Below are 27,706 nucleotides of genomic sequence, written 5' to 3'. Positions count from 1 at the left end.
GATTTTCATTTTTTGGTCATTAAAACAACAATTTCAGAGCTGTGAAAGAATCGAATAAAACAGGAATTCTGGTAATTTTATTCCAGTAGGTTCACTCAACTACAATTATTTATATAATGAAAACTAATCCATTTACCAATATTCCATTTTGAACAAGCAAATCTGAGCGTGCAACATCTATGAATAACCCTGTATATTGACGCATACATCCAAGTCAAAAACAGCTAAGTTGAAATCAGGTAATTAAACAAAGTTAATGTGCCCCTGGGAAATATTCCTAATGTTCAGAAAATGTATTGGCAGTTATTTGTATTAATGAAATATCTATACGCATATAAAATATAAAGAAAACACTAGTAGGAAACGAGCGATTTTGAAAAAATAGCTTTGTGAACTAATGTGGGGAATATATCATTTCAATAACTGTTCCCTATTGAAACTGTTCGGGGAAATGTGTCGAAAATGGAATTTTAATTTACACTACACGCTCAAATGCACTAATCGAATAAAATGTTTAGAGACTTTGAACACGTAAATTATCACGATTTGACTCGGTGCCAGGCGAGCGCCGGAAACTTCAGTTTCCATATTTTTCGTTGTTAATGTTCCCTTAATATACTTGAAAATTTCCCAAATAAATTCACCAGGTTTACTGGCCCTTAAATTTGAACAAGGCCACTTGAGTAAATTGTAAAATAATATCTACATACAGTGCGGTAGTTTTAATGTTTAAATACAGAGTTGTTGCCGCTGCAATTAAAGTAATATGTATATGAAAAGCATGACTGATTAATCAGTTTACACGTTTACCTGAAAAGAAAACGAAAATTTAGGTTTCATTCCTGGTATTTGCTCCATTTGTTTGTGAATTCAAACAAATGTCAGGTTTCAAGACAGCCAAGACCTAAACGAATCTAATGTTTTCCAATTATGGGTTTGTGTTGAATGTAAATCTGTTGATGGTGCTTTTGGCTCGCCGAAACGTTATATGAAATAAACGATAAGAACATTTTTATTTCAGATTTTGACTGAAACCCAGGGAAGAAAAAATATTTAACAATTACACGCAGTCAGGAAAATAAATCAAAATATATTTTTAAAATGAGCTATAAAATTCAAATCTGAACTATCCAGGAGACATCGGCAAAACCCCGTAAATTTCGTGTTTTTTTTTAATTTTAATTCCTGCGGAAATAATACCTTTTTAAGTATTTTCGCTGCTGCAAATAAATTTGTAACATTATGCAAAAATCCGATAACATCGCAACTTGTTTTCACATTATTTCCCGGAAAGCGCTTCTGAATTCCAATATTAAAACTCCATAAGTTATCGTAAGTTTTCAGTTTATCTCCAAAGGTAATTCGAAGTTTGGAAAGCCATCGCGAATTTAAAGAAGGTCCCGTTCACCGTTTACTTTATACTGAAACTTGCGTTGTTTTTCCGCTCATATCAAATTCAAATTTAAAATATATTCGTTTTCCGCTCCTTGGTATCGAGTTTCACTTCGGAAGTTTCGAAATAGTTATCAAGTAGTGGTTTCAGTATCACGATCGGATTGATTCAGTGCAGAACTGTCTGACCATGCTTGAAATTTCTTTCTGAAAAAAGGCACCACTTGTCGTTCGTTTTAAGGTGCAGTTGCTAGCGCGATAAAAGTAAAACATTTTCGCGTTAATCCCTCCTGAAACATTTTTCATGTAAATCAGTTAAAGGCTTCTAAGAGAGTTCCATGGAATATCGTATAATGCAGAATTAAGCCAACCTAAAGGGCTATAGAGCCATGTCGGTTATTTTATTAAAATGCCAAGATACAATAAGAGTGTCTCGTAACTGCTCGGGATACTGCTTTTATTATTATAAACGAGCTTTCACAATTTGCATTTATATTAAATGGTAGGATGCACTACGCCGTATATTGTCATAGTTTTTGCATTCTGTAAGTGCAAATGATAGTCCATCGCATCGGAATTCACGTGACTATAGCGGCAAATATATATTTTTAAACCAATCAGCATTTACATTTAATGAAGTTTTCCAATTGCAGTTTCCTAAAAACTCGTTTATTAATTTTAATTTATTCAGTCACGCTAATTATTGGAAAATCGCTTTTGTGCCGAAATTGCATTAATTTGAAATTACAAACATAGTTTTTTCATCCTGATAGGTGTAGATAAATATTCCCATTCGAAAAGTGCAATATTTCAATTAAAATATATTTTATGGAATTGAGAAATTCATTATTATTTTTTGTTTGGCGTTTGACATTTAGTATATTTAATATCAATAAAAAGTGTTTTTATTCTGTGGTTTACAATTTTAGCCGCTCTGGGAAAATGACACGAATATTACGCTTTTGTGACACAATTACATTTAAATTAAATTACATTTAAGTTCTGTTCGTTGATTGATTTAACATTTGTTTATGCACTGCGCCGTAAATTCAACGCATCAATTAAATAGTCCTTAAATTTTTATTCTGAATATTTTCTCAGTCGGTGATTCGATCTGAATAATTTATCTGTCGAATCCTTTATGATCAAGTTTTTTCTGTGGGCAATATTGGGTCTCTCAAAAAAACAAGTAAATTATATAAGAGCTTTGCCTTGAGGAAGTTGGACCCTTAATTGTCTGTTTATCCCTAGTTATTCGAGAGAAACTTTGTTTGTGACCGATGACATATTCCATGCCAAGTTTCATTAAACTTTTATTTTCACATTTCACATACAACATTTCAATACAAATTGAGTGTTCGGGTTATTTTTTCACTCTCTGAGCTGTGTAAAGTGTAAAGTGTAAAGCCTCTGAGGTAAAAATGTTTGTTTTGTTAGAATAAAGTAATATTTTTTTAATAAAGCCCAAAAATATGTTTTTTCTTGTGTTGTTTCTTTATGGACTGACATCCGTAAAAAGTCAACAGGAGTGCACAGCTCTAAGCTTGCAGTAAAATTACGTATTCACAGCTTTACATTCTTGGTAATAAAAAAATGTTGAAATAAATTACGCGCGGAAAATGTGACATTTAAAAATGAACATCTCTTGATTGGTGCAAGGTAAACAGACCCTCAAAGATCCAAATTACTGAGGTTTTCTGTCTGAACTAGCCGATATTGGCCGCAAACGGATTTAAACTTTGAACAAAAAAACATTGCCCTTTTTAAACATCCTCTACAACATTTGGACTAATTTTTTGCCTTTCAAATCACTCGAATTTTGTACACGATTGATTTTGATTCGATAAAAATATTATTTAGATGTGACTACCGGTTCCGAAATCACGCAAAGTTAATAATCAGAGAATATTAAGCTGAGCGTTAAACTTGCGGCTCAGTACATTATTCACTAAAACCCGGATAACTTAAACATTATGACCTTTTCCTGGTTAAGCATAATTAATCTAGTAAGGGCAAACATGAGCAATTTGTGAGTTTATGAAAACAAATTAAAAAAATTCCGAATGTTAAAGCAAGTTTAGTTTGTTCTGCACTTACTCATTAATGACCTAACTAGAAAACCAATACCAGCAAAGGGTAAATCTACATATAGTTTGGAAGTTAAATGTCGACTATAATAAATGATTATTAAACTTTGTAAGAAGAGCGCGTAAAGTTTCCTCTGCAGGAAATCAAAGTCCTATTTATAATCTTAGCAGACGGCGAGCGGCTCTTTCAAATTGTTATTAAAATGAAACAAGACAAATGAACAACCTTAAACGTGAGCTCAAAATCGCGTCTAATAAAGATTGCTTTTAATCTGAATTAACTGCGCATAACTCGGTAGTGTTCTTGTCTGAAATTAACTCTTTTATTAATTGTCTTTCGAGCTTGAATTTCGAATTATATATTCCGCCAACTGGCTGAAAGTAGCTAATCTGCGCCAATTTCGAAAACAATTATTAAATCGAAACTGATTCTCGGCTATGCTAAATGCTAACGTAATTAATTGTTTTTGTGTCCATCAAGTTAAAAACTCTCTAACTATAAACGTTCGGCTTTCAATTTCATTGCAGAATATTAGCGGCAGCAGGATCGGCCTAAATGGGATTTATCAGAGAATGCTAATTTGCATTAGACAATTTAATTATGGTCCAATGCTGGCATTTTAATAAATCTGTAATTTAGTAGTCCAATTCGGAAACCTTGTTGTATTTCATTATGTGCAGTTTGGTCGATCGTAAATTGTGCGCTGATTACCACTGTGAGTTAAAACTGATTGAGTTTTCCAAAAAAAATAATTTTTAATTTAATGTTTGATTGGTTTTTATTTGTCAATGTCCTATAAAGTCTGCAGTCATATGAAAAGAGTTCAGGCGTAGAAGCTGAGGAATGTTTATGGAGACACCTGGGTTTTTGGAGGCACATTCAACAGCATCGGATAAAATCAATTTTTGCAGTGATCAATGCGCATTTACGTTCCCCACAATGTCCAATAGTTTTCAATCTTTGCACTCAATGGAAAACACCTATTCAGAATAATCTCCGATCGAAATAAAAATTTAAAGAAAAGGACGACGTTTTTTCCTCAGACAGAGTGCGCATCAAAACCTCCTTTTAATAGAAGAGAATCCATCTTGAACGAGAAATGCAAGTGGGATTTCCAGGATCAGTTCCCAGAATATTCGCTTGCTCTCAGAAGCATTGTCGTTGCATAATGGACGACCTGTAATAATAGATTTGAAATGGGAGCGGTTTCAATATCCTAGGAGAAAATAATTCGAGAGGATTTGTTAAGATTATTCCGAAGACGGGAACGGAAATTTTATGTGGCTTGGAATCAAAATTGTCTCCTAGCGAAGGATAATTGTTTTCTGTTTGGGCTTTAATAACCGAATGGAACTGAAATAAGCAAAAGAATGTTATAGTTCATGACAGTTATATTCATAAAGCTGGTTAGGTTTTCGGGTTTTCAGACCGCCGTAGAAAGTAGAGTTTTCTGGCGTTTGGAAAGCATGAGTGGCATACGAAACTGTAAAAAAACTTTCCTTTCTGCATGGCACTTAAAGCGCCAAAAACTGACCAGTTCGTTCCAAAAGCCGCAAAAACTAACTCTTTTGATAGTTTTAACCAAGTGTTGCCGAAAAAATCCAGAATTATATAATTTAATGTAAATTCATAGAAAAATTATCAAAACAATTTACAGTTGAGCCCCACTGTATACTGACATTCATTTATATCGCTTAATGGCCGCACCGGCTGAATTAAATTCGGAAACGGTGAAAATGGTTTTCAAATCCACTTTCCTAACCATTCACCGGTTTTAAAAGTTCTTTCGAGTACCGGGGGCGAAAAATGGGGACGCGATACGAAAAATCTGACTAAATACTGAAATGCCCTTTTGTTACAGTTATGATGTTCGTGGTTCTTTTGGAATAAGGCCCAGCCATTGGACGGACGACAAAATCAAATCAAGGGCTCTGTATAGGACCAGCACCGAACCATCCACTTTGAGTGTTGTGAATGTGAGTGAAAATGATGATGGCGAGTATCGATGCCGTATCGACTACTTGAAATCACCAACGATAAACTTGAGAGTTCGTCTTACTGTTATTGGTAAGTAGGTGTATTCTCAACACTCGTTTATGGCTAAATGCACGAAGACGAAAAGAAGTGTTAACAAGTTCAACTCTTGTCAGAAGCAAGAAAGTGAGCAGTGATGCACCTAAAAGAATAAACAGTTGGCACTTTGTGCGTTGGATTATCTTATAATATCTGCCCATACCCTGGTCTAGTTTTGCTTTAAGTATCTTGACCCCAAAAAGAGTAAAAACGGCAATTAAATGAATCTCGATTGAAGCCAAAAAAGAATCCACAAAAATAACAAATCACAATTTAATGTGTTGCGTTCTGAAAAAGCAGCTAACCAATATCGAGAGCGTTTTCCTAATTTAACGCTTCGGATCCCTTCTCGAAACTGCGCCTGAACTTTTTGTTAGTCTGCCATAAATTAAAAATCAACCTCAATTCCTTTGTCAAAATATCGACTAAACCTGCAGGTTATTTCAACCTCAGCAGCTCAAATCAGCTTTAATTAATTTCAATTTTAAAAAACCATAATCCCAAATGAGCGAGTCAACGATTTAAGCCAAACGCCTCAGAGAATACGAATATAGAGTCAAAACGAGACCTAGCAGGAAAAAATAAACTCTTTCTATGCATAATGCATCGCAAGGCAAAGTTTCAAGAGCGGTATTTTATTTACTTAGTTTTAAAACGTTTCGGAGTTTTAGGTGTTTCGCCGGGTGAATATTTTAGTTACGCACAGTTTCCATTCAAAATAAATGGAGGCAGCAGAACTAGCGGCTTTTAAGGACCTTCGGGACACGTTTGCTTCGTACTTGGAGGGCCCATCTCATTTTACTGGCCGAACACAAAGATACAAGTCGTGCTTCCCTGGTCTTTTACGCAGATTGACTGGAACTAAAATGTCGCCAGTTTTGTTTCATTCTGTCCGCGTTTGCACGTTGAAGAAATTAAGCATTGGAATTGACGAAAATCAGCACTTGTTTTTAAAATAAGTTCCAGTAGTGTTCGATGGATCCGCATTTACACACAAGTTAAAATAAAAAGCTTTGAAATAAATTGTGTGTTCTCTTTTGAATAGTTTTGGACAAAAGGACAGATCCCAGATAAACGGTGCACCTTGGCACACACGTGTAAATCTTCTTCAATTTACCATTCACGACTATCAACTTTCCCGGAAATTCTAAGGCTCTTCTTTGGATTAATTCCCGGCCTGCGATAAGTGAATCAGTGAGTGAGTTCCGCGCTAAAACTTTGCATTTCCATTCCAATAAAACCGTTCAGACAAGCTTCACAACTTGTTAAAGCACGATTTCTCTCCAACGGGCTGCCGCTCATAAATAACAATCCCCAAGTAAGGTATGGAAAATTATTCAGATATGCACTCGAGTAATTTACGTACTAAGTTATATTTATCATATCATGGCAATGCTTTAAATAAATGGCTGTTTGTACATGGTGCTATAAAATTATTAAATTATAGCCTCTGATTTGACGCCTTTGCAAGAGTACGCGCACCCGATTACCATTTCGAAACGATAAATTTTCGACAACTTGAGTTTGCTTGTGGAAGAAACGCATTATTTTCGAATTTGGCCCGATATTCAATTCCGGGAATTTATGAGCTTTATTAGACCAAACAAAACAGCAAATTATAGGAAAATAAATGAGTTTTCAAACCAGGATAGTAATACTCAAAAATCCCAGCATTCTCCTATATATTTCCCTATTCCCTTCCATACCAGATGGAATAAATAGAGAAATTAAGGCGAGTCTAGAGCCTGTTTCCTTTTCTTTATTACGCTCAAGCCGTAGGGAAATACCTGGCATTTTACTTTACATAACGAAATGCCCAAGGCAAACGGCGCTTATTTAGGTCAGCATTTCAAAAAAGTTTTTAACGTAACTCAAAATACTCTGCTGGAGACTGAGAAAGATCTAAACAAAGCGCAATATTAAATCGCGTTTTATTGAAAGCAAGCAAAACAGCAAACGCTAATAAATTGCGTCGGAATAACAAAACTTATTTCAGTCCGTATGAGTCATCTCTTCAGGCATTCGGATGGAGGAAACATTTCTCGTGATTGTACGAAAGCTAAAAAAGGCGAATTCATATTTAATGTCATTTTCCGGCTTCTTATAACCGACGAAACGGAAAGAGAAATAAAATACGACTACATTTACATATTTTTCGCGTATTGAAAATGTATTATCAAGACAAATTTATGTGTTTGCTTGTTGAAAGTTTCCAGTTTCGCTTCATTAGCGAAATCGATTTTGGACCATTAGGAAATGAAACGTTAGATAGCTTCGCTTCGAATTGAACTTGAAACGTGTACGTTGGCCTGATTTATTATGCATTTCCGTCAAAAATATATTTGCTTTGTTACCGAGCTGTTGCTCTGATAAATTATGCAATGCAAGCCTAAATGATCCATAATATCCCACCTACAGTGCTGAATCACTTTCATTCTGGTGGCTGTGAAACAAAATTGTTAAATAACATTTTTTCCACCTCATTAAAAGCTTTTCATTTCGATGCAAACCAGCGTCACTAATTACTTTCGTTTTTAATTTGTTTTTGCCAGCCAGCCAGACAAGCCAGAACTCGTTACCTAAAGAAAGACGCAATTTCTCTTTGCTTCATTCTTAATAACTCAGGCGGTGAACAGTTTGGTATTTTTTTATTTTACTTCAGCTTTCATAGGAAGTTTTATTAAGGCCGGTTAGGGCGGGGAAGACTGGAAATTGGAGCGCATTTTTCGAACCCAAGTGGGGGCGGCGATTATTGTCAAGAAGTATCTTTGGGAAGTGTGGGAGGTGAAGTGGCCTCCACTGGGAACCGCAAAGTTGAAAATTTTGATCAAACTAAATCCGAAACTCTTCAGGCAAGCGAAAACCCCAACGGCAGTGACATCGTTTTGCAGGCAGCTTCGCTAGATACTACCAGAACTTTTAACATTGGCTTTTCAGCGCTAAGTTTCAGTAACTCAATTTTTAATTTATTATTGGACGCTTTTCTATCAGCAACCAAAATATGCAATTTGTACGTTTTGTTCAAGCGAGCAAAATTTCTTTTTTCAGATTTGCACTGAAATTTCAATGGAACTATAGGATCAAACTTTTACGGATTGTACAGTGCGGCCACAGAAGAGATTTGACCAAAAAGAGTATCACTTGCTTTTAGAGGTTTTTGGCAAACTTCCATTTTTCAATGTTTTCACTTCTTTTTTCTGTTCAATTTCCTTGCTCTAATGTTGCAGTAGTACGTATCTTCAGATGCATTTTAGACGTTTAGTTGCACAAAAGAAGAAAGGCTGAAGGGTGAAAACCAGAAGTAAAAGGAATATAACAAATGGTAGATTACAAATCAACGAATTTTTTGATAACGATAAAAAATTGCTGTATTAAAGAAGATTATGTGGAAACCTTAGATCAGAACATCCGTCTGAAGGGAGTGCCGAAAGCACCTGGGGATGTGAGTTAGTGAAAAAAATGCTCTAGACTAGCCAAATAAGGTTTTAGTGAAAAAAATTAAAATTTTACTTGTTGAACATATAAAGAAGAAAAAATTGGCATTTAAAGCAAAGACCAATTCAATCTAGATTTATAGGTCCCAAAAAGCCGTCATTAAAAATAATCATCACGCCTGCCCTTCAATCCTTTTTCACCACTTCTTAAGCTTCTCATAAAATCTTCATCGTCGATTTTCTCCTCATAACCCGCATTTATTTATTACTGTCTGACTCCCCACGCCCAGTTCATTTCCGGACCCTGACAAATTTCTTCTTCAACGGCTTCGATTAACTTTTTCACTTATAAGAAGTGCTTTCACGCCCTTCGGCAATTTGTCATCTATATAATGGGGACTGAGAAAAAGGCCGGGGGTACGTGGGGAGTGAATAAAGGAGAAGGGGGTCAAGAACGAGCCCCAATACTTCAGCCTAATACGGTCCCCGGTAAGTGGCAGTTGTAATAACGAAAATCATGTGTGTGTCCCGATGATAGATAAAACGTCCTTAGAACGTTTTAGATAAAATATAAAAATGACCCGAGGCCAAACCCGGATTTCTGTTCAGCCTGAAATATGTGGGTCTGGAATTATCTTATTGGGGTTATTTCTCTAGATGGGCAATAGCGGTTTATGTAGGAGGTGTAGAAAAATTGAAGTAACCGATAAGCAAGCTGAGTCTGTAAAATCGCCAAATTAAAACCCTTATTTGGGTACTTTTTGAGAGAGACTACCCGTGTTTCTCCTACTATGCTGCTTTTACTAACTACCCCATATTAATAACTTAGAGAAAAGTCAGCCCTTACAGTCCATAATAAAGCGATTTTAATTTAGTTAATTTTCGGATCTTAATTAATGCAGACATTGCTAGGAAGGTTTACTTGAAACTCTACTTTAACATTTTGTAGTTTTAATTTAGCCAGCCCAAAGGCAAAAATGAAGCTCTTCTAACACGCATTAATGAACATTTGATATTAAGAGCAATAATAATTGTCAGATAGACAAGCCTCTGTTGGCTTGTACGATTTTAATAAAATGCAAAAAAGTGTTTCACACAGACAGATTTCCAATAATATTTTTCTTCTACAAAGGCGCCCCTTTCCTCATTAAAACCAGTACTTAATAAAACTAATATAGGCGCATTTAAATTTTATTGAAACGCCCAGATTAAAATCCTCTCTTTTAAAAATCCGAATACTAATTTAATTCAATCAGTTTCCGTCCACCATTTCGGAATGAAATAAAGAATTTTTAGGATATTCTTTTTCATTCGGGCTACACAAAGGCTAGGTCCTTATTAGCATATTTTTTTCTGTATTGCGCCAGTTTCAAAGGCACATTTAGAATTTCCGTTTGTCATAAAAGGAACGGATTATTTAAATCTGAACGAAAAATAATGAACGTTTTGCCAATAAAAACCCTTTCATCTTGATCGAAAAATCTAGCGCGGTTTTCATTGGCATTCGAAACACACCGGCCGCTATATTGGCTTTTCGATATACGGCTTTCTCTATTGTTAAATGACATCTTTATGTTCAACCCAATGGAAACAAGTTAGCTTTTAATATTATGTGAAGAGACCATTGGGAAAAATCATTAATTTTGTTTTCCCATAGATCTTTAATATTAGGAAGGAATTGTGTCTACTTCATTGCCGGAAACCGGGCCAATCTCTCTCGTCTTAAGTATCAGAAGCGAAATAATACAAAACCCTAAAGCCGTTTAGAAATCAATGTACAGTACACTATTGCAGATGCAATGAAATTTGTGTTTATATTCCTGCAATTTTTTTAAGTGCACTTTAGTGTAGCTGTGCAACGAGCAATTCGGAAAATTTCAATTTTAAATGGCTTTGTGCGGTAAGTGGAATTTTACATCACTTCAACTCAGTTCAGTGTTCAATCCGAAATTCAGTATTAATAATTAACTTGCCGGAATTCGAAAATTTAAGTAAATCGGCAGTTAATCCACTTTTAACGTAAAACCGCCAATTAACGCCACCAATTCTTGGTGTTCAACACATACACGATGGTAGGTTGAAACCTTCCAATACCTTAGCCTTAGGAATATATGTATTAACATCGTATTCAGCAAAATTGGAAAATCTGTCTCCTTTGCTGGAATCTTTCTTTTAGACATACATTAGTTTCACATGGTTTCCATTTAAAAATATTTCAGGAACATCCTGACTAGTATTATTTGAATGTCATTAAAACTTGCTGCGTTTACTCACAACCAATGAATAAATCGCAATGGARATCAACACTTTAAAAATGKTTTTTCAAACAACATCTGGAAAAACTTGAAAGRAAGTATCTAAACATTCACCTTGAACTTTGCAACAAATTCCARRAAAMGGRATGATACATAGGGTAAGAKATTCCGCAATTTACGACAAAAWTGTGAGAATAATTAAAAGCGTRCTCACACAACCTCAACTAAGRATTAAAAAATTWAATGTTTYGGTTRTCCTCCTTCTTTTTGGAGGTGARACCAGGACATTAAYTGAGACTTGAGATTGACGARAGTGGGGCCAAGTGAGRGYATAGAAGACTTTGAGAATTAACTTAATGAACAAACGACTAGAGTTTATGTGTGTATATGAGCTTTTCTTTTTAGAAGAGATCCTTAATTTWTTTTGGAATATATATCTCTCTAAATTAGTTAAGTCCACATCAGATCTACTCATATTCCGACTRSTAATGTTACATTTAAAATTTGCTTKCCATCTTAACTGTATATTACCTCTTTGCCTAAACTGAGTGGAAAATTGAAACCCTCCTCACCTACCTTCCAACACTACAATTTCCCGTAATTACACCTGCAGAAGCTTGGAACATGAAGCAATTAGGGCGCTCCATTGCCGAATGCTTAACGGAAGAAAGTCCCATATTTGTTTCCAAAGGAACGTTTTGGGCTCAATTATTTATAATGACGTTTCTGTTTTACATTCTGCTGGCCTGAAAGGCGCTTGATGCTGGTGAAGTGGCCTCTGTCAGTGCTGCATAATTACCATCCACAAAACGGCACAATGTTTCGAAATAAATGTTCGGTGAAATTTTCTGACCTTGTCACTTATCAATGCTAACCAGGCGAACCTAATTAGGCTAACGCTCCATGGCAAATTCATTAATTTATAACAAAGCTTGAAGTTTAACTGCTAGTAAAAACGGGCCTAACAACGCGTTTAATTAGGCTTCGTGTTCAAATGTCGTAAAAATATTACTTATTCCCATTTTATAGTTGATGTATTAACATGCAATTGCAATTTTCTATTCTAAAAAGATGATAAGACCTTCAATAGGCATTTGTTGCGTGGCTCCAGTTTCCTGAACATGTTTCGCTTTTATTCAATCTTGGACACAATTAACATTTTATTGCTCCTGCGGCTCGTAAAGAAACGCCGCATTCTACATACTTATTCTATCAATATTTATGAAATACTCCAGTTCAAGCGCATTTCACTTAAAGAAGATGCTTCATCTTGAGGATGTTGAACATTTTGTTGTTCTTTCAGTTCCTCCAGAAGCCCCCAGAATAACCGACGAATCAGGCAAGGAAATTGCCCAGATAGCAGGGCCTTACGAGGAAGGAAGCGACTTGAAACTGAACTGCGTTGTCAGAGGAGGTAAATAAGCAAAATTCTAGCTTAGCCGAAATAAGTGTGATACAATTTTTTCCTGCAATCTGATGCATTTTGTTCTAGGAAAACCGATGCCATTGATAAAATGGTGGCACGAAGGAAAACTAATTGAATCCTCGGAAACGCACATCCGTTACCAGAACGTGCTTTCCAACCAACTGACTATTCACGGTCTGCAAAGGTCACACCAAAACGCCACATTCACATGTCAGGCCTCGAACAACAACATCAGTCAACCGTTATCCGCTTCGACATCGATCGACGTTTACTGTGAGTAATTTAGCAAAGAAAATTTTGCATGAAAAATGACCTTGTTAAAGACAAAACTAAAGGGTGAAACTGTCTGATTTTTTTCGCGGGATTACAGTGAGTTTTACTCCAGTCTAAAACTTATTCCAGGCAACCAATATTAATTTAGAAAATTTTCTTTGAGGAGGAATATTGTTTCAAAAGCCATAAAACCGCATCTGGTCAAAAGACAGTAACTGACGAGAAAACTTTGGGTTGCAGTTTCCAAGTCCCTCCTAAATAAAGGAGCAGGTTTCTCCATATTTTTCGAGGAACTAATTAGAGATGGCCAGCCACAAACAGGAAGGGAAATTTGTGAAAAGTGACATTTTACAATCTAAGCAAAACAGTTAAAAAAATATATACATCAGTTTGCTGTGCTGGCTTAATCATCACTATCGCTGGTTTCTTTCGCTATTATCGTTATTTAACCAAAAACAATATCTTGGTAATATGCAGCGAAAGACACACCTACAGCGCGATGCAGAGACGGTTTCAAAGCCGAGTGAGAATTAAATTTAATTACGTTCCCGTCCAAGACATTTGCGTGCAAGACAATAAAGCCAAAAACAAGAACATGTACTTATAATGATGCCGAAGTAATGAACATTCCGCGATGGCTTTAATTATTTCGCCCGTACAATGGGAACGCCGAAACAATGCAAGCTGCAAAATTTAATTTAGCCAAACACAAAAATAGTCCCGACACAAATTCGGGCCATTCGTTTCGAAAAATGTTTATGGCAGCTAGAAAACAGCAGATTTTTGAGGAGACTTTTAATTAAGTTAAATTCTACAAACCCGTTTGTTCTCCCACAAGGGCCGTTTTGTTTGATAGCGCGGCCAGACGATGCTTCTGCCGCTTATTAGTATTTATCGCGTTCCTTAATATTTATTAGTCCTTTTACGCCACCAGGAGTGTTTATATTAATCCCAAGTTTATTATTTTAACACTTCACTCAGTGAAGAACAATCGGTTTATTTTTGTGCTGGTACATAACATATCGATGTATGACGCACATTTTCATATGAAATTTGGAAATATTTACCAACTCATGGCATTAAAGGCAAATTGACACGACAAATCAATAGGAACAGAATCAAAACAATCAATATTTTTTAATATTCTCTTGCTAACTGTTCTTAATCTCTTTTAATTAAACATATTAACTATTCGAAAGAAAAACATAATTATTTCTGAACAAAAATTGATATAAATTTCGCATGAACCTGAAAGAGAGTTGGGTAAACTCTACCCCGAAAAACCATTTTTATTTCGATCCTCTGATTAAAATTTCACTAAATGCAGATGGATTTGGTGATACCACAAGCTAAGGTTCTCACTTTGCAAAATATCATTTTGTTGAAAGTTGTCCCAGACTTTCTACCCAAAATTCGCCTTACCTTTTTACCAATTTACTTCCGAAATTTCCAGTGGAATTACCTAATTTAATTTACTTCAGGCTTTTTATGGAAATGAGCGATTGACTAAAAAATTATGTATTATATATATATCCAAATTAGTATAACGCGGTTGCCACCGTGAAAATTGCCTTTATACGTTAACATACCCAACTTTGCTTAAACTACGCTCTAATTATGCGAGTAAAACAACTTGAGCCCTCTGGAAACAACTTAACCGAAATGGTAATCGAACTCGGTCTCATGAATATTCATTATTGAGCTTGGACAAAACTGGCGCTTGGTGGAAAGGCAGGAAATGCCCCCGCTAAGCATTAGCATACACTAGTTTGTTGCGTAATTCTTCACCTCAAAGAGAAAAACTCAATTTTCCGCTGTTTTCCTTGGACAAATCTAAGCAGATAAGTTCCTTAATATTACTATCAGCTTTGTTGGCTTTGCTTTGTGTTAAAGTCACGTAAAATGTGTCTTTTTCGGCTCGGTTTAGCTTTAGCGAGAACGCCACAGAAGACGTTAGGTGGAACGAACAATATTTGCCTTTTAAATATTGTTCTTATATAAAATATTTGGAAATATTCCTAAACTACATGAGTTTAGAACATGGTTAAAATAATTCAAGCAACATACTCAATTTGACGTTTATATTTCTGTGTAACATAATTATTTTATTATGCAAGAAAATGGACAAGTAGGTAGGCAAGACAGTAAAAAAATCAGCGAAATTTATAAAACATTAAATGAGGAAATTATAAAAAGATCTCGAAGGAAGTTTGATCGAATCGAAGGGAAGGACACATTTTTGATCAAGTACATATCGACTCACAGACTACCGAGCTTCACATTTCGGAACAAAAACCCTCAATAGAAGATGTAACTTCAAACATTTCCAAGAATAAATGTCTTAGAGCTTAGGTGATAGATGGTGTAATATCTTAGAGGCTTTTCTGATCGGCATCCCTATTCTGAAAGCTTTCCATTGCTAAGCTGAGCAACTGACAGCAACAATGCGCTCAAAATCGAACGGACAGTAACTTCACATTATTTAATAACTTCCATGAAAATCCATCAATATGAGAAGGTATATGAATTATTAAAATATCGAATGCTCCCTGAGTAGTTGATCTGTCGACTCACAGTCTTACAGATTTGTAAACTAATATACAGATCAATTAGAGAATGTCGTATTTCAATTAATACAGTTAAATAAAACAGTAGGCCAACGAAACTCAAGGCGTCAGTTATATATACACGAAGGACATGTGGCTTTATACGACACAAAATAACCCTTATCCATATGTTCGATTGAGAAGGGAATGTGTGATACCTTTTGACACAAAGAACCTAATTTATATTCAACTAGTGAAGCCGTCGAGCGTTTAAGATCCAGTTTTGAGCTTTTTCAAACAACCGATGGAAATCTTTACACTGAGTTACTTTGAGTATCCGCGAAAAGAATACATTCCTAAACCTTTTACCCACCTCGGGCATAAAAGGAGTTCGTAAAATGTTAGAAGCATTTTCTTGTTGGAATTTCCAAATAGCGGGAATACACAATTTATTCATACATTTAAGAACACGTAGTTTATTTACCGGCAGGATCTTTTCGAGATTCGTTTGCAGTGGAATTTTTGAGGGAGCCGATATGATTGATCGAGTTTTCGATAGTTTTATAACGCAAATGTTGAACGCCCGTCTCGAAAGCCCTCTAGTTGAATACGGCAAAAAGGATTGCGGCGTTTGATAACTGTTTTCAATAGAGTATCGGCGCTAACTGGAAAAATGCATATTGAAAAATGCAAATCGCAATTTTACAAAAATTTTATCAGATAGCTTCACACTGAAGTCAGTGTTCATTAAACAGGACAACACGCGGATAATAATGGGGCGGCTAAAAACTTCAATAAAATTGAGTTATTGCAGCGAAGCACATGCATATTTTATGAAGCCAAATGGGCCAGGAAGGCGCTAATACCATTAGCATTGACAATCCACCGCCACCAATTTTAAATAAATTATTAAACGATTATCCGATTAAAAATTGACGCGAGTTTTCAGTTTCGCACTATGCAAATTGTACCGTTTTACCCTCATGTTCACAGCAACTAATAGGCTGAAGCCCAAACATGATTTTTAGCGATATTTTCCCAATAAGTTATCTGGAGCGAATCGCACAAGACTAAGCGCCTACTTTGTCAATTCCATGTGAATTAATGCGGCTTCGAAAAAAAATACGAGGAAAAGTGCGATCCATCACAACACCAAAATATTATATTAAGGTAACAGAACAAAAATAAGCCGCGTTTGATGTTTTTGGCAACAGGGATATTTGCACGGCTGAAGGCTTAAATCTGGAACGCACCAAAGAGACATATTATGATTGATGATACGTACCCTCGTTTCTAAACACAAACCCAACCTTGGCTGGAACAATACCGGCTTGGTTCAAGTGATTTGATTTGGGATAGAGTAATTAATCTATAGGTAAGGAAGAGAAACTTTGCATGAAATAACCCTTGCAGAAATATGGCCATTAATCACGATATATGCCGACGTTGGAAAAAGTCCATTTTTACAAAAAGTACCATTGCCTTTAGTCCAACGTCAAAGGAAATAAACGATTGTACGTGAGTGAAGGCCACAGTCAGTATTGGGAAAACTTGAGGTATATTTGCACAGTTTACAAACTCAGCAGAAAAACCGTTTTTTTTATCATTCAAGCTCAATTGTTTTCCAAACCTGGTCAACAATCCACATATTAAAGTTTCACTAGTCTTTTAATTTCCAAACATTAAACATTGGGATGCCAGACTTTTCATCAATGAAAATCTCTTGAATAATAAACCAAAGTCATAAACGCTGGGGCGGTATTTGCTGCGTCCCAGTTGCTAGGGTAGTTCGCTCCCTCGAGAACAGCATGGCCTTTGTTCTTATTAAGCCCTTAAATAAAACGTGAAATATTTCGTAAGCAATTACCTGCAAAGGAATGAAAAGGCCAACTTAATTTGCGGGAATTTGAACGGTCGCCTGAAAAACTCTGTTTTTTAAAACCCAATTCATACTTCGCACGCCTATTTGTACTGGGGAATTCATTTAAAATTGAAAATGCGGAAAGTGGATATACTACGCGTCCAATGTTGGCTATTGGCGCAAGGATGCATATCCAAAGTTGATATTTTCGGAGATAAAGCGTGTTAAAAGTCTGTAATTTTTTTGTCATTATTCTGTAAATGCAAAGCCGAGGAGTTTGAAATTTTGCCACGATAGATTTATTATCTCACGAATAATATACGTGTTGCAATTTCTGCGTTGTTTCTATAGGATGCTGCTCGCAGCCAACATTTCTTACATTTCAAGTAATAACTTTTCGCCCTGTATATGTAACATGAAATTGAGTTCAAAATCAAAAACTACAATAAATTCTACTTAAATTTGGTACTCTTGTTGATTATCGATATTTCAATCCTTCGAGATCTCAATCGAGAAAAATGAATTCACCGAACACTTCGCCACGGTGTGAAAGGCAGTCATTTTCAACATGAATTTAAAGTTAATATTTGTTACTGTGTTATTAGCAATTTTTTGTTGCATCATTTCAACTTTCCCTCAAGTTAAACAGCCTGTTGCTACTGAAATATTTTTAACTAAATTTCGTCCGATTAATTGAARATATTTCACTTCGCTTAAGGATGAAAATYTGGTGTATGCAAGRTTTTACAAATAATAGGACTGACCGTGCAAGCGCTATTGCTTGRCCACGCAGATGCCCGGACTTCAATCGTATGGATTATTAAATTTGATCTCAAACRAAAATAGACTTTAGAAATAACCTATTGGTTCCTGTGAAGAATTGGGGCAAATAATACAAGTCGCTGCCAACRAATCAGAGAAAATCCCATTAAGTTGCTCCAAATTCGAGGTTTCTCACAAAACGCACCGTTTAATGTAAYAATTACGTTATTTAATTATTAYTATTTTCAGATTTTTTRGTATWTAAAATGCATAGTTTCTTACCTTTTTAGTTTCGGGTGTTTCGGTTAAGGCAGCCTTGCGCCATTGGCCACAATCTGACCTGTAGCTCCACTTTTCAGATTCCCCAGTCTTGGTAAAGCACCCTATATAGAATAAATCAAAAAATATTCTATCAAAAGCCTGAAGCCAACAATTAGCCTCTTTGATGCACTTCAGATGCATTAACAAAAATCCCCTATCATAAATCATCACGGAAAATTTCAAAATTTTCTGCTTATAATTCAATGGAATCGGCACTAATTGCGCCCGATTTAAATAAAACATTTTCCACATGGATTTGGGCATTATTGCCGGGCGTTACATAAACTTTGCAGATTGCAACTTTTCGTGTTCAGAAGCCTGCGTGTTTAGCGGCAAATTAGACCAGAATTTCTGATCAGTTTTCCTAATTTTCGTGCCGAGATTCATTAAAGCAATTTACAAATTTGGTCGATTTTTCCATTGCCTAACGGTAATGGATCGAAAATTCGCAAACATTTATCAGCCGATTGAATTCCGACAGTTCTTTTGCATAAATATTTGCCAAAAGCCTTATTTTTGGTTTCAGCTCGTCCAATCAGCACGGAAATTTTGAGCAGCAATCAGCCTTTCAGTGCCGATCGAAAATATCCGATTCCTTGCCAGACTTTCGGGTCCAGACCACCAGCTAAAATTATATGGATTTTAGATGGAAAGGAGCTGAAGCCTCCCAAGTTTAATATTTCGGCAACGGTAAGCGCAAAAAAATACTTCATAAAGTTCGTTCAGAAGAAGCAAGAATTTAATTAATTTTGTTGAAACGATCTTGTTTCAGAACTCAGATGATAACAACTCAACTACTTCGACCCTGACGATTGTACCCAGTCGGCAGGACAACGGCCGCACTTTAACCTGTCAAGCCATCAATCTCAAGGTGAAAAAAGGCATAGAAGAAGCGAGCTTGCAGCTTAATGTATATTGTAAGTTTCCATTATTTCACTAGTGACATTCCCCAGCTTATGCCTTATTCCCAATGGTTTCATGGAACTTTTAGAACCTTATCACAATAATCAACTTTTATCACTTCTTCCGAAGGACAAATAATTGAATTTGCCTACTTTCCAGATGTGCCAATACTCCATTTATCTCTCGGTTCCAACTTGAATCCGGATGATATCGAGGAAGGCGACGATGTCTACTTCGAATGCAAAGTCAACTCCAATCCCCAGGCTTACAAAGTTGTTTGGAAGCACAATGTAAGTCAGGCTTAACGGTCGTTTAACTTAATAATGTGCGGTGCGATATGTGAGAACGGCTCCCCTACTTTATAAATGCATGAGGGTGAGATTTTTCAACTGTTTTGCAATAGAAAATGTATTTCTTTTCGGCGTAGTTTTGCTCCTGTTTCAGAAGATAGATAGACATTTGCGCTAAAAAATTAACGCGGTATATTGTCTCCTAAAACGTCCTTCGTTACCGATTCTTCTTACATCTTTTTTCCAATACAGAAGCAGATTCATTCATATTTAATTTTCTGCCTGACAAACGCTTTATCGTAACCTTTCGACACAAGCACCCGGTTAAAGCAACTTTTGCACTATTCTGAACCGAAATTTTTTGCTCTTTCGTTCACTTTGTCACCTCGATAAATTTCTCCAATTCCCAAGCTTATTATTGTTTGGAGCTGCGAACTGCAGCATTATCAGATAATATACAGTTTTATCGTTCCAAATACTAGAAGTCCGACGATAAAAAGGCCCACATTTTGCGGAAACTTACCGGCGGAAAGCTCGCAGCTTTGGCTTAGAAACTTGTCCTGACATGTTCTAGATCTAGTAATTCGAAATCGATCGCTACTGAGAATTCTCCCTAATAGAAGATTTGCAACTGCCAAACGAGATTTCGGCGGTCTTATCTCTGTACTTGAGGAAATTAAATGTGCAAAGAGTAAAACCTTTGTGCATGTTTCTTAAGGCAGACGGTTCGATATCGCACGAGTGATTCAAACCTGCAGAAAGTTCAAACAGACGTGGTCACGTCTTTGAAAATTTCAGTATTGACCATCGGCAATCAACTGCTAAGATAAAACATCCACATTTCTTATCCGGTTCCTATTCCACACGTGTTAGGCACACAAATTAACACTCTCGTTTGTCAGATGAATCGCCTTTTTCACCAGAATTCGGCCCCAAAGAAACTACTAGTCAGGATCCAAGTTTCCAAACTAGTTGTAGAGTATTAATATAACATAAAGGGCGCATTTCCTAAAAATAATCGAAACATAACTCAGAACCAACTGTGACAGTTACGTCTGGAAAAGTAATAAAACCAAATGGCTCGTACGCTGGAAAAGTTCGCTTTATCCTTAGAACAACTGTTTTAAAGTCTCGTTTCAGTTTTATTAAACAAATATGAAGGTATGTTTAGTGTGCTTGCGCAAATGTACAACTTTCTAAATACGGTTTTAGTTCTACGCTGTAAATATTTGTACATATTGCTAGTTCTAGATACTTGGTTAAGAAAATAAATCCTTTGCGGTTGACGATTTTCGTCTATGTGTATTATTTAATGTCATCAGAACAACTTTCAAAGCACCAAAATAACAAACCGGAATAAACTCCATCTGTAACTTTCAAGCTGCAATTATCGTAGTTTCCTGTTCAATTGAATTTCCTATATATTCCGACAATTTTTCAGTTATCGTCTCAAAGCGACTCTTATTGCCTCTCCTAAATGAAACCTGAAACTTAGCTTTAGAGATTGAAAGTTTTTGCTGCAGCCAGAAATAAAATCAGGCAAAGTTTCCAGTTGGGAGTTAGCCGGAAAGTGCCTCTGGCAGAGGGTATAATAATATTTAGTAAATATTGAAGTGGTAATAATAGTTTTGCCTTTCGACGGCGTCACAGACATTTGCGACTGTTCGAGATAATTGTTATGAATTTGGTTGCTTTTGAGTTATTGCTTTCAGCGGCGAATAAAACTGGGAAACTAAACAGGATAAACTCAGCCAACAAGTTTTTCGTTGTTGCGGTCTAATTTCCCAGCTGCTCGTTTCACGAACGTGTAAATTACCATTCGGGATTCGTGCGATAAATGAATTTTCTTTGCGAAATTTATTTTCAAAACGTCCCAACTTTCCACGGACGTCATAAATAAAAGCACAGGAAATTAAACATTTATTCTTGTTCTCAGTTGCTAAGTGTTGAAAAAGAGTTTTGCAGGATTGTGTTGCGCGAAATTTGCCAAAACTGGAAATATATGCAACTGTGAAATTTATACTTTACAAGACAATTAATTCTTTTTCGAAAACTTTTCAAAATTCATTCCAAATAGATAACCTTCCAGGATTGATGGAATTAAAATGCTGATCACGTTGAGCCATTAAAACTGATCACACTATTACCTGAATAACGACATTAAATCAGCTATTAACCGAACGATCGACTTTAATTTGTTTTCCTCACACGTATGAAAAGAAGAAATATGTCCCGGTTGAAACAGCAAGGAATTTCCCAACTTCCGAACCTTGGCTGGAAACTGATGGGAACACAGTAGTAAATTTTTCACAGACGTGACTTCGTTTTATTAGACCCAGGACATCTTTTATAGAACCTACATATTCTTTTATATTTTTCTTGTTTGTCCCAAATAGCCGTATATTGCCTTTCGTCACTGGTTGTCACATTTGTTACATGGATAAACCCGCTAAAAACACCCGAATAGAAAATTATCTAGATAATGGGAAAGATGCTGCTTTAATCGATATTTTCCCGGCTTCCGTCCTCAAAACGATACTCCAAAGTTGTCCATTATAATGCCCGCCGTAATTTTACATGAAAATAAAGTTGCCGGAATTCAGAAACCGTCATAATTAATTAAAATTCCCGTTCTTTCGCGGGGAAAACAACTCTGGCTTTGCAATAGGTATTTTAATATAATTGCTTAATTATGTTTCCTGTATTAGTACAAAAACAAGCTGAAATGCTGAGATTTTCATGTTTGTAACATTTCGGCTTTTTTTTTTATTTACTCAAATGCCAAACACGGAATTATTGGGCCTTAATATTTGTTGAAGCGGTTAATTGCCCACTAGAAAGTTATTTTCTCGCACAGCTTCAATTTCAGCATTGGGACTTGTGTGGGTAACAACTAGATTTTTTTAATTAAAGATTCGTGGGCTGGAATAAAATATTTGAAGCAGAAAAACCGACATTATTTCCGCCAATCGAAGGCGCTATACTCGTCAGGTCAGCAAATTGGGCGCAGTCAGTAGGTTAATAGTAATCACTTTTCTAATGGTGAAATGACGAGTGGAACAGGTTATGCGTTTTTAATGCGATTTTCAAGACGAATTGGATGGATCAGGAGAGTTTGTCTTTCTCGGCCTTTGCTGTAAATTTTTGAGGTTTTGGCACTTTTGAGCTGTAATAAAACAATTTCTGCTCGTTCCTGTGACAAGCCAGAAATAAATAATTTTCCATGACGGCCTAAAAGCCCCAAGATAACCCAAGTTGGCGCAGTCAGTCGGCTGATGAGAATGACTTTCTTCAGACAGAGCTGAAAATGCAAGCGACGCCTGCTTGCAAAACATCAGGAACAAATTATGTTCAAGCCTAAACCAAGTTTCAACTATTTTTAAACATGCGCGCATACGATAGCAATCCCTCGCCAAGCTAAGACAAGCTGCCTTGGGCAGAACCTTTGAATACTTCGCATATTTTATAAGGTATTCCAGAAATTTAACGAAAAACTCTGAACTGTTTAACTTGTCTTATGCATTTCCGACCGGCCAATAATCCACCTCATTTTTTTACAGAACCTCGTAATGCAAGCTAACCAAAAGGCCGGCATCATAATTAGTTCGAGAGCGTTGGCCCTTCAGGGAGTGACACGAAGCCAAGCAGGAAATTACTCCTGCGTCGCATCGAACGTTGAGGGAGATGGAGACAGCAATATTGTCCAGCTAAAGATAATGTGTAAGTGTTTTGTAAACATCGTAATCCATCGTGCGGCCTGCAAAGCTTTCTTGCGTTCAGCTGTCCGGGAAATTTGGAAAATTGAAAAGTTACCTTCAGAAACGGATTGATCAAATAAAGTGTAAAATTTGGAGCACGACATTAATTTTTCTCAGCGTTTACTTTTCTCTCACGGATCCAGATAGTCTGCAAACAGCAACTAAATAACGTGCAACATTAGAGCTGGTGGTCCATTTTATTTTTCAATCACAGAACAATTTGTGTTTGGATTTGTCAAGGAAAAAAATTGGCGAATTTAAATTGGGTCATTATTTAACTAGAGGCCCGTATTTTGTACAAACTTGACTTATGGGAACTGGACATACGAACTCGTGCAAACCTAATGACGCGTGATATTGGAAATGCTTTAGTTTCAGACGATTGGCGTCTCTGGACCCACTGGCTCCCATTTGTCCTGGAAAAGGTTCCCCCCTATTCCAGCTAATTTGCATCTGATTTATAATCCAATTTTAAGCGCAAAGATCGCAATGTTTCACTTAGTCCTTTTCAAATCCGACTCTGCATATACACAAGAGGATAAATTGGCTTTTGAAAAGTTGCATCTACATTAACCGTTCCCTATGAAGGGGTAGTTAAAAAAGACGGGAACGAGCAAATAAACGAACTGTCGCAAAACTTTCCAATGAAGAAACTTTTTTGAATTCGGGAAACTTTAAATGGATTGCTTTCTCGCAGTTTTAAATGCGCCCTTTTGGATATATCGAAAAACCCGCTCGGTCATTGCGATGCTTTTTTTTCGCGTTGCGAGAATGAAGCAGATGGTGCAGATAACTTTGAATAATGGTTTGGAAGTTTCGAAAAATCTTACTATCTGGATCGTTAGTTCATTGAATTTTTCTCCCATCTCTTATTGGCGCACCCGGCAAGAGTGTCCCTAAGTATCTCATTATGCAACGGAAATCGATCATTGCCCAGGAGATAAAAACGCATACAGCATCTAGTAATTATTGTTAGAAACAGTTTTTGCTTTGTAGATAAACCGATTTGTCGACGAAACCAAAAACAGATCTATGGTGTGGCCAGACACGAGAACACGAAAATCCTTTGCGAAGTTGAGTCTTATCCACCTCCGGATAGTTTCAGCTGGTCGTTTAACAACTCGGCAGAAACCATTGAGTTTCCTCAGACGCGCTATAATTCGGAAAACTATTTGTATTCATCCACGTTGACGTATTCGCCCATCACCGAATTGGATTATGGAACAGTGAGTATGGTTTTAAAAAAATATATTTCTCTGGCTGAAACTCGAAGTTTCCCTGCAACCACTGTACAGAGTGGCTCAATTTATGATTCACACAAAAAGTCCTGGAGACAGCGCTGCTGTGTCTTTCAATAATCGATTATTTCGGCGACTTCTCTTCTTCTGCGAAGCATCCCTTGTGTGTTCTGAAAGTTAATAATGCAGCTCCCCGAAGAGAACAATTTACGCTGCGGTCGATAAATTTTTTAGGTGATGTGTTGGGCGAACAACTTGGCAGGACGACAGCATGAGCCATGCATATTTCATGTCATCGGCGCTGGAAAACCGGACCCTCTGCATAACTGCTCCATTGTCAATAGAACTAACGATTCCCTGGAAGTCGAATGCACTGAGGGATTCGACGGCGGCCAACCGCAATATTTTCGTTTAGAGGTGAGTAAGAGTTCATAGAATTGCTCGAATCATTTCGCTTCAATTTGCCATCTCAGGACCATTATTAAGCGGCAGTAGTTTGAGAGCCCATTGTATTCTGGTATTGACCTGGATGAAACGTTTGTGAGTGAAATATGAAATTAGGGAAATTGACACTTGCTCAAAAAATTTAACACTTTTTTTCGAAAAGTCCTGGATAAAAATACAAAAGTTCAACTTTGTCGCCGAAAACACAAAATTCAAGCTCTGATGGTGAGTAGAAGCGGTCGACTGGACTTTGAATATTTTCCCTTGGCAAGGGAAGTTTTTAAACGTTAATAACAGTTTAAACGGTGAGAAGAAATGTTACTCCTGATTGATAGAGTCAGAGGCACGATTCGCAAAATTTCTAGAAAATGAAACGGTGAACCAGTTCGACCACAAATCCACCTCATAACGAACTACTAATCATGATGAATTATTTCACTCCGAAAAAAACTTTTGCATCGTTCGGCTCGGGACAAACTCCACAACCCGAATTGCACTGACTCTAGCGAAAAAAAAATGGCGATTTTTAGACCCACGAACCCTACCACAGACCACAACTCTATCTTTTCATCAGCAAAGCCACTTAGGGTAAATAAACCAACACAATAATACAGCAGTCGCAAAACTACAGCACAGAGCTAATAAAATAAATTCAGTGCTCTTAATTCGAGGAACGAGACTGTTCTTAGTTACTAATAACTTTGTGAAATCCAGTTAGTTCTCTAACCAAACAAATGTCAATAATGCTAACGAGCGTCCCTAAAGCGAAAGACCCAGAGGGATTTGGTTGTGGAGAACCGCGACGATCTCTTTCCCTCTAAGGCCTATGTAGTGTAGGGAGAATTTACGACTCTGTGTGCTTGGAGAGACTAAAACTAGAGTTAATTCTTCTTGGCGTGCGTCCGGTTTTGCTGCAAAACTAGCGCGATTAATTAATATTTCATTAAATACCGAAACTTGATAAATATTCGCTAAATGTTAACCGTGAAACGATGAAACACTGAATGCATTTTTGGCATGTCAAATGTGCGTTTGTTGCCGTTTTTATCAAAGTCACCCCGTGTGATGCATTTAATTGGTTAAATTTCCAAAATCACTCATAATCTATAATAATGTGCAATTTCAATTTCCTTCTGGATTAAAATGCACATTCCATGGAATTAAATTGTTTATTTTTACATGATAAGCGTATTTTTTGCGATGGGAAAATGGCACTATTATAATGTTTTCGATGCAAGTAGTGGCTGAAATTTCATAATTGACACGAGGCAATTATTTCTATAAAAGCCACGTGCAAATTGGAATATTGCATTTGTTGTATAAAATCAATCTAAAGGCCATAGAAACGGTCACTCGTTTAGCGTACAATTTTGCGATAACAAAATCCGATAATCAGTTGTCAAAAATACGCAGCTTTTAAAACAGCTAGTAATATTCAATTTCATGATTTTTATGCGATTTTACGGAAAACTAGATGAACCACGAAATTTTTTGAGCTTTTTATATCGGAAAATAATGAGAAATTGATATTAGCAGCTTTGCTATTCGCACGATTGCCATTTAATGGTTAAAAGCCGCAAATATAAAAAACCCAAATTTCTAGATTACTAAAGCACACTTATTCTCATATAGGCATATACAGGGTACATTCTTTGGCTCAAAAGAAGACAATCTGACACATATGTTTTTAAAATATGGCCCGTCTGTTTGGATGGCCTGTTCTTCAAAAAAAATTTTTGTATTGCTAAAGTATGATGATATTGATTTTAACTCCAAATCAAAGTTAACTCCTGGGTTTCAGTCATTTATTGTCTCTATTTATCAATTAAAATACGTTTCGGTGTATTTTTCCACCTTTATCAGTTTTTATGTGTAGCATTGTTGCTACTTTAAGCCTTGGCATATGTTCATTTTTTTAAATATATCCCAAGGCTTAAAGTAGCAACAACGCTACACATAAAAACTGATGATGGTGAAAAAATACACCGAAACGTATTTTAATTGATAAATAGAGGCAATAAATGACTGAAACCCAGGAATTAGTTTTGATTTGGAATTGAAACACAGTCAGGAAACTATGTACAATTGATTTTAACGAAACGATTTGGAAAATTTCGATACAATCAGAATTTTTCCGCAAAAAATTAGTTCTGTTTCCTTGTTACTTAACAGTTTCAGGCATTAACCGCAAAGTCGCAGTAAGTGATATTCTCCTTTGATGATAAATTACTGGTTAATCTTTTATAATTATCAGTCGTCTTTTTAAACACATTCGTCCGAATTGCGTTCTTCGGACCTCCGACGGAGAATTTCAAGCCAGTTTCTTTAAAATGTATGTGAACGGTCTCCCGATACTACAAAAAAGTTAATTTAAGTTTGGTTAATGCAAAAAGTTTGTAAATGTTGAAAATTGTCAGCTGGGAAGAGAACATAATTTTTTTCCACAAAAACTTAGAATGGTACAAGATTTTACAAAAAGTACAAAAATGTTATATAAGGATTAGCTCATAAACTAAAAAAAATCAGTTGATTTCACCTGCCAAATAAAAAGTTCTGGTAGGTTTGTACAAAGACACTCAAGAATGGACCACTTTGCCAGAGTGGATAATTGCGGTTCGTTCCTCAAAATATAAGTTCCAAAA

General features: G+C 36.3%; 1 protein-coding gene across 1 annotated transcript in view; it reads left to right on the top strand.

Moving 5' to 3' along the window:
- LOC109540556 (nephrin) overlaps positions 1-27,706 on the top strand; it is a 165,337-nt gene that overhangs the window by 122,206 nt on the left and 15,425 nt on the right. Inside the window, exons 4-12 of the mRNA XM_019908985.2 lie at positions 5,342-5,547; positions 12,546-12,656; positions 12,735-12,941; positions 18,958-19,121; positions 19,204-19,348; positions 19,494-19,624; positions 23,185-23,344; positions 24,379-24,608; positions 24,855-25,037. Of these exons, the coding sequence (XP_019764544.2) occupies positions 5,342-5,547; positions 12,546-12,656; positions 12,735-12,941; positions 18,958-19,121; positions 19,204-19,348; positions 19,494-19,624; positions 23,185-23,344; positions 24,379-24,608; positions 24,855-25,037 (1,537 nt within the window). The remainder of the gene's footprint in view (positions 1-5,341; positions 5,548-12,545; positions 12,657-12,734; positions 12,942-18,957; positions 19,122-19,203; positions 19,349-19,493; positions 19,625-23,184; positions 23,345-24,378; positions 24,609-24,854; positions 25,038-27,706) is intronic.

The sequence above is a fragment of the Dendroctonus ponderosae genome, unplaced genomic scaffold (genome assembly GCF_020466585.1).
Source record: "Dendroctonus ponderosae isolate FM_Combo_2020 unplaced genomic scaffold, Dpon_F_20191213v2 Dpon_F_20191213_6, whole genome shotgun sequence".
NCBI classification, from domain to species: domain Eukaryota; kingdom Metazoa; phylum Arthropoda; class Insecta; order Coleoptera; family Curculionidae; genus Dendroctonus; species Dendroctonus ponderosae.
This window is presented reverse-complemented; position numbering and strand designations above follow the sequence as displayed.